The sequence below is a fragment of the Notolepis coatsorum genome (assembly GCF_963971535.1).
Source record: "Notolepis coatsorum genome assembly, chromosome: 1".
NCBI classification, from domain to species: Eukaryota; Metazoa; Chordata; class Actinopteri; order Aulopiformes; family Paralepididae; genus Notolepis; species Notolepis coatsorum.
Window position 1 is genome coordinate 33,685,047 of NC_140165.1, and position 13,496 is coordinate 33,698,542.

At 44.4% G+C, this 13,496-nt stretch overlaps 1 protein-coding gene across 1 annotated transcript in view; it reads right to left on the reverse strand.

The window, feature by feature from the left end:
- The window catches only part of spega (striated muscle enriched protein kinase a), a gene marked incomplete at both ends in the record, with an annotated part of 138,476 nt that overhangs the window by 20,830 nt on the left and 104,150 nt on the right, over positions 1-13,496 (reverse strand). The window contains 13 exons of the mRNA XM_084315971.1: positions 765-3,507; positions 3,809-3,874; positions 4,067-4,109; positions 4,427-4,579; positions 5,093-5,119; positions 5,258-5,430; positions 5,631-5,708; positions 5,804-5,861; positions 7,486-7,686; positions 9,301-9,400; positions 10,850-11,018; positions 11,258-11,370; positions 13,230-13,402. Coding sequence (XP_084172097.1) covers positions 765-3,507; positions 3,809-3,874; positions 4,067-4,109; positions 4,427-4,579; positions 5,093-5,119; positions 5,258-5,430; positions 5,631-5,708; positions 5,804-5,861; positions 7,486-7,686; positions 9,301-9,400; positions 10,850-11,018; positions 11,258-11,370; positions 13,230-13,402 — 4,097 coding nt within the window. The remainder of the gene's footprint in view (positions 1-764; positions 3,508-3,808; positions 3,875-4,066; positions 4,110-4,426; positions 4,580-5,092; positions 5,120-5,257; positions 5,431-5,630; positions 5,709-5,803; positions 5,862-7,485; positions 7,687-9,300; positions 9,401-10,849; positions 11,019-11,257; positions 11,371-13,229; positions 13,403-13,496) is intronic.

The following is a 13,496-nucleotide window of genomic DNA, read 5'->3' on the forward strand; positions in this document are numbered from 1 at the left end:
TTCATGTATATTAGAGTTATTGTTGTTATATGCTGGCCTGGCTGTGCAGTAAATACCATATAATGGTATGGTGCTAATGTTTACCAAGAGAGTAAGCCTACCTCAGAATTGTATAAAACGAAGTTATTATTATTATTATTATTATTATTATTATTATTATTATTATTATTATTATTATTATTATTATTATTATTATTATTATTATTATTATTATTATACCAGTATTGTGATTGCACTATTTTACTTTATTTAACTTTTTTGACTACCTGTAATTGCACTGTTTACTACCGTATTTCATACAGTACTTGCTTGGTTTCAATAAATGAACCCAGTACATTTTACTGGGTTCAAACTGACACAACATTTGGAAATATAGGCCTCTCTCTTATACATGCCTCCTCCTAATACAAGCCTGGTATCCGCTACAGTTGAAACAAATACAAGCCGGGGTTACTATTAGAGGAATTACGGTAATTCAGTCCTTATATATCAAAACACGATATATAACTACAGTGGTGAAAAACTGAGCCAGGTAATGAGTTTGCAATTGTATTCTGCCTGTTGTTTCGACTATCTTGAAGTGGTATTAGTTTTAACATTGAGGTGAATGTGCACTTCTGCATCCACACATCCTCTTGCATCAAATTCAACAAATATGGTATAGAATATAAGCCCCAAGTGCTTTGTTTAATCCCCGTCATCTCTGAAGTGCAGGGTCAGGGCTCTGGGTGCTATGCTTTTGAAAACAGCATCTCATTACCTACCTTTCAACCACATTATTTCTGGGTGTGGACTCCCCGCTGGAAGACAGCTAAGAGTGACAGGGTCTCCCTCCAATAAGACGTGGTCTCTCAGCTTGATGTGGAACACAGGAGGGAAATCTGAAGACGACCGTAAAAACCGCGGGCTGCTTGACGAATCCTCCTCTGTAGGGACGGATGAAGGAAGGTCAGTTTGGGAGGGGGTCTTGTCTTTCTTGCCCCTGGTCAATCCCCACCTGTCCCAACGTGACCGCCTGTCATTCTCTGGGGTGCGAGAGACTTTTTCGGAATTAATGCTAGACGCAGATTCGATTGACTCCTTGGATGCACCCGCGCCGGTCTGTTTTGCTAGCTGATTCTCAGGGATGCCCATCCCCTTGATTCCACGCCCCTCAGACTGGGAATGACGATGGCGGGTAAACAAAGGGGTCCTCTTCCCCTCAGACTTGGACTCCGATTCCGCTCGTCTCTCCTCGGACTGACTTCGGATTTTTGTGGATATTCCTGCCATCTTGTTCTCAAACCTCTGTCTCATTGCCAGGACAGGCGAATCACTGACTTTCTTCAGATCCTTTTGTTCCAGATCTTTCTGACTATCCCCCTTGGCCTCTTTCTCCTTTCTCTCATCTGACTGGGTCCTTATTTTGGCAGAAATCCCTGCCACTTTGGACTCAAACTTACGCCGCATAGCAAACACGGCAGATTCTTCTCCCTCCTCTACGTTCTTCCCTGTCCCTGCACTGTCTGGCTCTTTGGTGTCCAGGGATTTACTGCGACCAATGGCCCAAGACACCCTTCGTTTGCCGGCAGAGGCTTCCTGCGCCTCCTTAGGCTTTTCCTCCTTTATCTTCTCCTCCTTTATCTTCTCCTGTTTTGGTTTCCCCTCTTTCGTATCGACAGATGATGATCTCTTGGACCGCATTGAGAACCTCCCAATACGTCCCAATCCCGTTTCCTTTTCCACTTCCCTCAAATCCTGGACAGATTTGGCTTTCTCCTGAAGTCCTTTGGACACCATCTCAAGAGGTGCCCCTCTTGCCCCTGGTCTGTAAACCTCCTCGCCCCCCTCACCCCCCTCCCCCGCCCTCCGGCCTAGCACAGGGGATTTGTCATCCGATTTGGTCCTGGTCAGTTTCCGGAGGCCGCGGGTCAAAGACGATTCCCGTTTCTTGAACCTGGCTTCGAAAACCTCCTCTGAGTAAATGTCTTTGATATCTGTTCTGAGCACAGGCTGCCGAGGGGTTGTAGGACGATCTGGGACTGTACATGTGGTCGCTACCTTGGCAAATACGGCAGGATGCTCAGGCAATGTGGGGGAATCTCTGGGTTTAGCAGGATGACCTATAGATTGGTTGATGTCAGATTTTCCATTCGGTACTACAATGGCCTGCATAACACTAGCGTATGCAGATGATGGTTTGCCGTCTACTGATTCCTCATCTGTTTTTACCTCTTTTATTATTTCCTGGTTTTCGTTCAGCTCTTCTATTCCCTTGTAGTCTTCCTCTATGACAATTGTGGGGGTGAATACAGAGGCAGACCTCTCTTGCAGATGCGACCTGACTGATTCCGGCTCATCTTCGCTTTCCGAGCTGCCATTGGTCCGTGCCTCCGTCATCTCATCTCTTTCAGTGTTATCCTCGTCCACGCTTTCCATCGTTTCCGGTTCTTCATCTTTCTGCTTTTGCTGTTGGTCCACTCTTTCTGGGGCTGGTAGTGTAAAGGATGTGCTACCGGTGGGCGTGGCAGGTTGAGAATCGAGTCTCGTTTGCTCCGTTAGCGCCGACATGGAGTTTGCCTCTTGAAGTTTCCCATCCTCTATACTACCATGGGCCGCCGACGGGATCTCCAGTGGGGCTCCAAATCTCCGATGCAGGGGCATGGGCTCAGAGTCCCCGAAGGAGGTGCTTTTCCTAAAAACTCTGGTCTTCGGTGTATCCTCTCCAGTGCCTTCAGAGGAGGCGGCTCTGGTGAGTGTCGGTGGCCCCACTCGGGATCTCCTCAAATTCCGATCAAGGGACCCTGTTCGCCTCTCGTCGTCCATACCCAGGGTCTCAAACAGCGGGCCTCGCAGGCCACTCATCTTCTTGTCCACGCCTCCTCCTCTGAGGAGCCGCTGTCTCATCAGCTCCAATTTGAGGGCATAGTCCTCCTGGTTTAACTTCACCGGTCCGGGACTCCGGCTACGGTTGGGGAGTTCCATAGAAACGGCTTTTTTCAGGCTGTTACAGGTCGCCACGGAGTCCTCTTTGGCGTCGCCCTCCTCGGGGTCGATGTGGAGAAGCAGGGCGGAGTCGGCAGAGCTGCCCCTCCTCATCGTCGCCCGCCTGGCTTTCGTCTGCGACTCCTCCTCGTCCTCTACGCTAGATCCCTTTTTGAGGGGAAACCGCTTTGTCGCACCCTTCTCCTCATCTACCGACTTGCCTCCCTCCGTCATCCTCTCCCCCGTTCCTCCGCCTTCCTCTGTCACCTCCATGTCCTCCACTTTGCTTGCCGACTCTGCGGTCCCGTTGGAATGTCCGTTGGCCTCATCCATCTCGTTCAGGGAGACCCTGGACCCGGAGAAGACCATGGAAAGCGAGGGAAGCTCGTCCACATCTTCGTCCGAGTCCGAGGATGAGGAGGGCGGCGGCGAGCCCTCTTTCAGGTGCCGGCCCACAGCGATGGAGATGTGGCTGGTCGAGTCGTCGAGGAGCTCCGGGATGGTGCGCATCACCATCTTGGATTTATAGCTGATGAGGGAGCGCTGGAACCAGAAGGGTCAAGAGAGGATGAGATGAGTGAAGTGTTTTTGTATTTGAGTTTCTTGAGACAGCGGATACAGAAACATCCCAGGCATACTGTATCTACTTATGTCCTATGTTATGTATGTTGTAGTATACAGTACTTTGCTTTAATGTAGAAAATAATACAAATATAAGATATAGTAGATATCTGGATATGTATAACTGGATGTACAGTATACAGCTGCACTGTGAGTCAGTGTTTATGTGTGTATGCTTTTGGCTGGAGGGTTGACCAGTCAGTAGCGGCAGTATACGACATACCTGCCATTTTCTTCTAGACAACACTTGCTTCAGCATAGCTGTGTTGATGCTTTTGCTTGTTGATGACTGTGATGAAACGGAGAAGGAAGTCAAAATTTGTCAAGTCCAAGTATAAATATATAGAACAAGAAAATAAAATAAATCAATAAAAAATGTAGTATCAAGGAATAAAAGGCCAAATTATTACCAGTGGGCTAATATGGAATCTAATGCAGTCTATAATAAACAGTATGAATATGTCTTAATTGCTTAGCTCACCTTAAACCAAGGATGACGAAGGCACTCAATGGCATTAGGCCTCCTAGAAGAGAAAATAATAATATTTTTTATAATATTATATATAATATTGTGTACATACTGAGATAGATTTTGCTACCTATATTAAAAAAGTACTGTGCTATCGTAGTACAAGGAATTGTGATTTATTGAAAGAGTGACTGTCAAAAGACTATCATATTGGAAAGATTCATTGGCCTTACGTTGCAACATCTCCATCTTAAAGTTGCACTATGCAGCTTTGAGGGAGAAATTTGCATAGAGATTTTAAGGCTCAGTACAAGACTTTACATGTTAAGACTGTCTTTTTGCAGTGTATTAAAAAATTATCAGTACACTTACAGGCTGTCCACCATGAGAAGCTTGATGACGAATCCCTTCGCCTCTTTGCAGAGATCAGAGAACATGTTCTCCTCGAAAGCCACGTTGTAGCTGCGGATGTTTAGGACGGTGGCTCGGTCGTTCTCACCAGCGAAGGGAGATACGCCAGTTAGGCTGAAATGAGGAGAAGAAATATACACATATATTCAGACTTTTTACGCAAACTCTCTCCACTTAAGTTCTCCAGTCCAGTTCTCCAGTTTCTCGGAATGGGTCAAAGACATGGAAATACCGACAAAACACAAGAGGGATTTAAGGAGAAACAATCTAAATAGAGATAAGTGTGACATGGAAGATGGATTTATTTGTGTTCTGTTATAGTTTATATAACCAAATAATGGTTATTGAAAATACCAAGTTGATATATGTGGCATAAGATTTAATAATTTTTTTAAATTTATTTCATTAATTTATTTCTTACTCAGGGACAATGCACATTAATCAACATTTTCAGTTTCCACATGGATGTTAATGTGCCGGGGTTAGCTCATTTTCATGCTGTGGGAGGAAACCAAAGTCCCCCGGAGGAAACACACGGGCACACACAGAGAGGGCTTCCAAAACCCAGGCAACGGTTCTAACCACTGCGCCGAACCACCGTCGTGATGTCACGAGAAAGGGACGTACCAGAGGTAAGTGATAACACCGACGGGCCTGTTGGGAAAGAGAGAGAAATTCATTAGGACACAAGGTTAACAGGCAAGAGAGGAGGCCAAACGGTTTATTGTGTGTGAGATAAAAGCATCCATAACAGACCCCCTCAGAGCCTGCGGAGCAGGACAGGTGGCTCACCAGATGTCCGTCGCCTTGGAGACGGGTGTTTGGTTAACAATCTCCGGCGCGACATATTCCGGAGTGCCGTACTTGCAGTAGTGAGAGTCGGCGGCCTCCAGCTTCGCGGCGCTGCCAAAGTCACAGATGCGGATCCGATCGCTGACCGGGCTCGTCATGAGGATGTTCTCTGGCTGGAGAGGGAACGGGCAGAGTGACAGAACCACCTCGTTATGTCTTTGAAGACTCATTAGGCTTCATCCAACCGTGGCCCCGCGAACCAAAAACATGCCGTTATGCGATAAACCGGTGTGATCATATTCATCACCGACGACGTACGCCAGTGAATGGCGGTGCTTTTATGTCTCCGTTGGCAGAGTGTGAATGGACTGACCTTTACGTCGAGATGCACAATGTCTTTTTGGTGAAGGTAGCTGAGTCCCTCTAGCACCTGATGAATACTGGATCGGATCTACAGAGCAAAAGATAAATACATTTAAAAAAAATCCTCAACAAACCATTTGTAATATAACCCTACAGTACATTATGTCACCAGCTTCAACAAACCTCTGACTCCAGAACGCTTGTTTTCTTGCCCAGTCTTTCCAGTAGCTCCTCATGACATCTTCACACAAAACAGTCATGGAACAAAAACAGAACCAGATATAGAACCCTATATAGCACCGTCCCAGTGGTAGGAGAATGAGGAGTGAATAATAGATGAGCCACTGATCTATGATGAGTCAGCAGGGTTTAAAAAAGAAAAAATAGGCTGTTTCGGTTCAGTCGTGCCTCCGGCTGGAACTGCGAAGGAGGTGGAGATTTATGCTCTGCTGCCTTGCTCACTGCACAGCCAAGGCCAGGGGAGGGATTAGATTCCTGAATCTTCCGTACCCTCCTCAGGGCTACAGATTCTATACCACACGTTATGGTCGATATTGTAGCAGCAACAATCTTGTGCTCAGTGGTAGGGATAGGGATCAGTGGTAGGGATAGGGCTCAGTGGTAGGGATAGGGTTCAGTGGTAGGGATAGGGCTCAGTAATAGTGATAGGGCTCAGTGATAGAGATAGGGATCAGTGATAGGGATAGGGCTCAGTGGTAGGGATAGGGCTCAGTGATAGGGCTCAGTGATAGGGATCAGTGATATGGATCAGTGGTGGGGATAGGGCTCAGTGATGGGGCTCAGTGATATGGATCAGTGGTAGGGATAGGGCTCAGTGATAGGGATCAGTGATATGGATCAGTGGTAGGGATAGGGTTCAGTGGTAGGGATAGGGCTCAGTGATAGGGCTCAGTGATATGGATCAGTGGTAGGGATAGGGCTCAGTGATAGGGCTCAGTGGTAGGGATAGGGTTCAGTGGTAGGGATAGGGCTCAGTGGTAGGGATAGGGCTCAGTGGTAGGGATAGGGCTCAGTGGTAGGGATAGGGCTCAGTGGTAGGGATAGGGCTCAGTGGTAGGGATAGGGCTCAGTGGTAGGGATAGGGCTCAGTGATAGGGCTCAGTGGTAGGGATCAGTGGTAGGGCTCAGTGATAGGGATCAGTGGTAGGGATAGGGCTCAGTGGTAGGGATAGGGTTCAGTGGTAGGGATAGGGCGAGGGTGAATTTAGCTGATTCTAGTAATGACATGAGGCAGTTTATTATGTAGTTCCTTTGATACTGATACTGACATCGGGGGCTAAAAACACGGTATTGTAGAATTAATTTCCTCAAGGTGAAAATCCCCTTATCAAGAGCCACGTGCAACATGTCAGAACTCAAACCAAAGTCATGTGATTGTTGGCATGTATACAAGATCAATTTTTTTTATTACATCCGTCTTAAATTAACATGCTTACCGCCTTCTCCAGAGAGAGACAAGAAGATAGATACCAATTTCCTCTCTGTGCGTTCAGTAGAAAGCTATCCGTCTGCAAGCTAGCCTAGTTTAGCAGACATGAACAGCTAGCCTAGGCGTTGGCGAAAAACACCTCTCCCGGAGTTTTAAGCTAGGCTAGTGGTCCATATCCGCTTCCATTAATTTGTGCTAAGCTAGGTTAGCTTGCAGCCGGATAACTTTCTACTGAACTGAGAGGAAATTGGTATTGGAGAAGACAGTAAGCACATTTCCCATAATGTTGCCGTGTTCCTTTAAAACTCTTTTGTCCAATGCTTCCAAACTAGTGGTCTAAAATCTCTTTACAAAAGTCTTGACAACTCACATCACTGAAAACGAACACGCGAATATCAGCACAATGAAAGGATACAATTCGGTGATGAGCACGACCACGTTCTTCTTCTCGAAAGCGTCGTGGAAGTAGAGGATCGCCGCGTGGTCCAGGTCCGACAGGAGACCCATCTCCCTGAGGGCCACGGCCTTCCTCTTGCCTCTCGCCGAGATGAACTTGGCGGCAAACTCCGCCTTCCCTTTCTTCTGAGTCACCCGCTTCACGTAGGAGAAAGCCCCCCTGCATAAACAGCAATGGGCAGTAATGACATCGTAGGCTTCGCAAACGCCCCATCAACCGACTGTTTAATTGGCTTCTCGGTTCATTTATTTGCATGCTTGCTTTTCTTCCAAGAATCCTTAGGCCCAAACAAATGGATAGTTAAAAGGAAACTTCACCCAATTTAAGAATTCATACATGTTATTCCCATGGTCTAAGACAGTACAACACAAACAACTCTCTCCCGGACACAAAAACTAGAGTGCTAAAACTCAAACTTGTGATGTCATCATGTACAAAGTCTGGAGCTTCTCCATAGACAATGAATAGAGTAAAATGGTAAAGGTGACACTGAGAGCACCCAATGGGATGTACTACGTATACTATTTCTGTTTCAGAAGTGAAAACATTACCATAGAATAAAGCTCATTTGAGTATAAAATCTCAAACAAAGAGTCCGCAGGTCCACAAAATCAGTCTCCCATCCATTGTCAATGGAGCAGCTCCAGACTTTATACCTGATGATGACATCAAGTTTGATTCTTACTTCTCTGGTTTCTGGCTTTGAGAGAGAGTAGCTCATGTTCACAAATATTGATTGAACTTTCCTAGGCCATGGAAATAACACATTTTAATGATTCATTTGGGTTTGGAAAGATTTGCAACAATTCATTCAAAATACCAGAAATAGATCAATTTATTTATAGCCTACAACATAAAAATTATATATTTGAATAAGAATGTTTAATGAATATGATACAAGACCAGACTTCAACAAATGATGCCAAGGATCAGCGCTGTGTCCAGAACACAGAACTGGACCTGGATGGGATTGGAGCTATAAAGGTCATATTCTGACAGCCCAAATATGTTCAAATGATGTCAAATGAGTTTGCACTTACTGTTTTCTCCAGAGTCAGACAAGAAGATAAGATACATTTATCTATCATCTTGTTTGACTCTGGAGAAGACGGTAAGCACATTTGCCCATAATGTTGCCGTGTTCCTTTGAAAGGCAACCACCCCCAGGCACTAGCTCCAAATCATCCCACACAACTGTGCCGTCGTCCCTTTAGAGAACCCCAGGAAAAGCCCTCCTCTGATGGCGTGACCTTTAAGTATAAAATGTAGGCTCTCCAGGCTGTGACTGCACGTTTGCCCAGCCTCTCACTTCTGATAATTGGACATCCCTTTGGAAATGTTCCCTCCAGAGGAGCACTTGTGAACCCAGAGGACAAGGGGAAGGGACCCCTCTGTCCCCCCAACACCTTTCCAGCAACACTATCCACAGTCACCGTTGTTTCTGTTCCAACTCAAGGTCGTGCCTGGCCTCAGCAGGTCAGACCAACACAAATGGGCTTATGTAAGTGATATTTCTTCTCCTCCGAGCAGACTGGTGACTCACCTCTATTGGCTGGCTAGTGTCATTACCCCGCCCCCCCCACCACCACCACCCCCATGACCCTCAGAGTACTCGCTGAGCCATTAACATAGATAGGCTGCCTGTCTGAGTGGATGCTTTACCGACATGCCGACTCACTTACACACAAACACACACACACACACTCATACATATACACACGTGCACGTGCACAACACGCACACCCACATACTCTTGCTCTCTCTCTCTCTCACCTCCCTATCTCCTTGTGGATGTCGTAGTAGTCACTCAGACGCCTCATCTTCCTCAGAATGGTCCCCTCATCTTCCATTGGCTCCACCACTTGTTTTCTCTCTGCAGGGAGTGGGAACAGGAGCTCAGTGTGTGTGCGTGTGCGTGTGCGTGTGTGCGTGTGCGTGTGTGTGTGTGTGTGTGTGTGTCTGTGTGTAGAGACAGATGGTTTCAAATTCCAGTCTCAGAGCACCTTGTGGTCCCACCCATATGGTTGATTTGGATATGAAACTTGTAATTACAGCCAGAAAATAAGATAGCATTTATTACATGGGCACAATGATCAGACTGATATACTGTAATCTCACCAGAATTACAATCACAGTCAACAAATAGCTGTAACATGCCACTTATTATTTATTACTATTTATATCTACTATATATAATTGCTACAGTATTTATATATACAATATATAATTTCTATTTGTATATAATTATATATATAATTTTTATAGCACCATTCCTTTTCATTTAAAATAAATAATGTCTAGCTATGCAATGCCTCAAATGCCATGTTTCATAATGCTGAATATTGTATGTCTATGGTATTTTATTGTGTATTGTTTTACCTATATTGTAGATATTATGGATTAGGGCTGGGTCATATGGCCAACATATTACAAAACACAATATGTTTCCTGGTATAATCTAGTTTTCCACTACAAATTACAATGTGGTATTTCTATACGTCTTTATCTTGTAATACAGTTGTCATAGTGCTATTTCATTCAAAATAGTCTATTTTCTTAAACTTTTTAAATATTGCTGCAAGGAACACATTTTTTATTAACTTAAAAATATACATTATATATATGTATATATATTAGGGCTGTCCACGACTAAGGATTTGGATAGTCGACTATGATTGGCCAAAATTTGCCGTTAGTCGACTATTGGTAAAAAAAATATATATATATATATAATTTATTTATTTTAATTTTTTATCATTCCATTTGGGCTTAATGTCTGAAGGAGTCGACTGAAGGCTTCTTGTCCTCTGCAAAAGCATACAATTGGTCCACTGATGGATACATCTTTTGTCTAGTGAGTCTAGTGTGTTCATTAGATGGGTGAAATCCTCTTTCAGTGCCTCTGTGCCTGTTTTTGTAGGCAGTTAGCCTCTGGTATGCATGCCATTAGCGTTAGCCACGCTTCTATGCCTCTTTTCTTTTGGAAAGAATGATAATTTTCTTTTTAATATATCTTTTTATAAAGAATTTCTTTATTTTTATTTTTTTCGACTAAGAGGTTGGCAGTCGACTACGGCTCCTTTCGACCGATTAGTCGACTAATCGACTAATAGGGGTCAGCCCTAATATATATATATAATTATTTAAATGTATTATTATTATTATTTTATTTATTATTATAGAAAAAAATTACAATATATTTATGTCATGGACGATGGTATAGTACGAATCCATACTTTTGCATGGATCCATGATGGTGTACCTTAATATTTGGAACACCTCCCAGCCCTATTATGTATAATAATCCAGCATGTTGTCTCACCTGTGTGGACGGTGAGTTCGGCCTTGCAGGTCACGGCCCCCGCCACGTTCTTGGCGGTGCAGGTGTACACGCCAGAGTCCTCCGCGCGGGCGTTGAGGACCACGAGGGAGCACTCCGCGTCGTCGTACACAAACGTGAACTGGCTGCTCTCTGATAGGAGGGCGGCGTCCTGGAATCAACCAATCAGTATATATATCACTACATTTATTAATGAGAAAGGATTCCATTTGAAAAGCACCTATATCTGCCTTTTTGTAGAGATATTGTACTTTTAAGGTCAAGATTTGTTAACAAGAAGCAGCCATCAATTATCAAATGTAGGGACTTGAATGCATTTTTTTTTATCCATCTATTTATTTTTGTATTTATTCATGCATTTATTTGTTATATTTATCCATTCTCTCATACCTTAAACCAGAGTATGTCTGGGTCTGGTTTCCCCTCAACAACAACAGCTAAACGAGAGGTCTCTCCGACGTCCACGTCCAGGTCCTCCATGATGGACTCAAACTTGGGCGGCACTGATGGGGCATGAGGAGAGACAAACCTGTGAGCCGAGTCCACACTGCTACGTGAAAACACTGCTACCAGAGGCGGGAGGCTTCTAGATTGCCGACTAGAATGTGTGTAGTTCTAAAACATCTGTCTAGTTTTAAAAATAAAGTGTGGATTGGCTCCTCCTCCTTTGTCCGGTTTCATCAACCTCAAGTCTGCCAGGAACACTAGAGGTGCGGCAAGGGGGGACTGTGTACAATCCCTTTAAAAAAAAGTGTATTTGGCCAGGCCGTCTTTTCATACAGAGCATCCCACCAATGGAACTCAATTCCTCAAACAATTAGAATGTCCACATCATATCATTCATTCAAGTGCAAGGTTAGGGAATGGCTCATTGAAAACCAGAACTGTCAACACTGAGGTGTCTGTGTGTGTATGTGTGTGTGTGGATATGGTGCGTCTGTCTATGTCTGGGTCTCTTAATATGTCATGATGTGCTCTGTCCTTGTGTCCATGACCGTATTGTGACCTGTATCCCTATCGTATGTCTATGTGCTTTTGTTTTTATTCTAATGTTACTTATCTTGATTTTATTCTGATTTTATTGCTAACCCTTTTTTCACACAGGATTTTAGCCTGTACCTTCTGGCAGGGGGACTGCCAATGGAAATGAGCCTTTTGGCTAAAATTGGGTGCATTTACATTTGTAAAATGTTTTATTAATGTACACTGTCCCCCTTGATCAAATAAAGTAAACCTAAACCTAAACCTAAACCTAAAGGTCATGAGCAAGATGAAACCAAAAAAGCATTTGGGGGAATTTGTGAATTGATTTCTTCATTTAAAATCTTTTCCCTACCCCGCAGTCAATGATCATGGATTATACAATACAATGCAATACAATACAGTAACTGGTAACTTAGATCTGAAAAACACATGACTAAAATGTGTATCAAATCAATACAAATGGGCTCTCCTGATCTCATATCATCAGTGTCATCTGACTACAGTATAGTAAGGTTATCTTGTGTTGTTGGTTTCAGTATATCTGTACAACTGCTCTTAAAGGAACACGCCAACATTTGGGGAAATTAGCTTATCGTCTTCTCCAGAGAGAGACAAGAAGATAGATACCAGTTTCCTCTCTGTGCGTTCAGTAGAAAGCTATCTGGCTGCATGTTAGCCTAGCTTAGCACAATGAATGGAAACGGACAGTGACGGGTAGCCTAAGTAAGAGAAGATGGTAAGCTAATTTCCCAAAATGTTGGCGTGTTCCTTTAAATCTAGTCCATGCGTTTGAGAACAACTGTGGGTACCTGGGTAAAGCATAAATGACCCCTCAGAGGATATGAGCGTGTTCTAAGATGGCACTACCAGTGGCGTGAAACAGCCCATGCAGAGTGAACAATCAAAACGGCAAAAGAGGCCTTAAAGGGTCACTTCACCGCAAAAACAATGCTGATTTATTTTGCACATAATCTCTAGTTACTCTACTTTAGTTTGAGAGTTATTGAGAGCTCGTGAGTTTGAATGTGATGTCATCGGAGGAGAATCCTTGTGTTGTGTTCATTACAGCTAAACAAAATGATGCAGAGGCAAAAATAGCAATCCCTATTGCGATCCTTATCTCTATGTTTTCATCTACATCGTTTCATTGAGCTGTAATTAACACAACACAATGATTCAGTGTCCTCTGATGACATCACGGGAGGGGATCTTCAAACTCATTAACTCTCAATAACTGTCAAACTAAATGAATGTGTGGTTTAGAGCCTTGGGATATGTATGAGATTATGTGCGAAAATAAATCAACGTTGTTCTTCAGCAAAGCACCCCCCCCCCCCCCCCCCCCCTTTAAGAGTCTTCGTCTTGACCTCGAACTGACCTGCCATGGCCAGCAGCAGGGTGCAGAGGTCAGCGCCGAACTGGTTGTTGGCCATCACCGTCATGTGACCCACGTCGGTGTTCCTGACGCGCAGGAGCCTCAGGGTGTGCTGGTCGTCGTCGGGCATGCTCATCTCGTACATGCCGGGTCTGTTGACCAGCGCCACCCCTCTCCTGGGGCCACGCAGGAACCAAAGAGTGGATTAGAGACGTGGCACGGTACGACCGTCTGCAATCTCTCTTCAGACGACTATGAAACCCTTAAAGC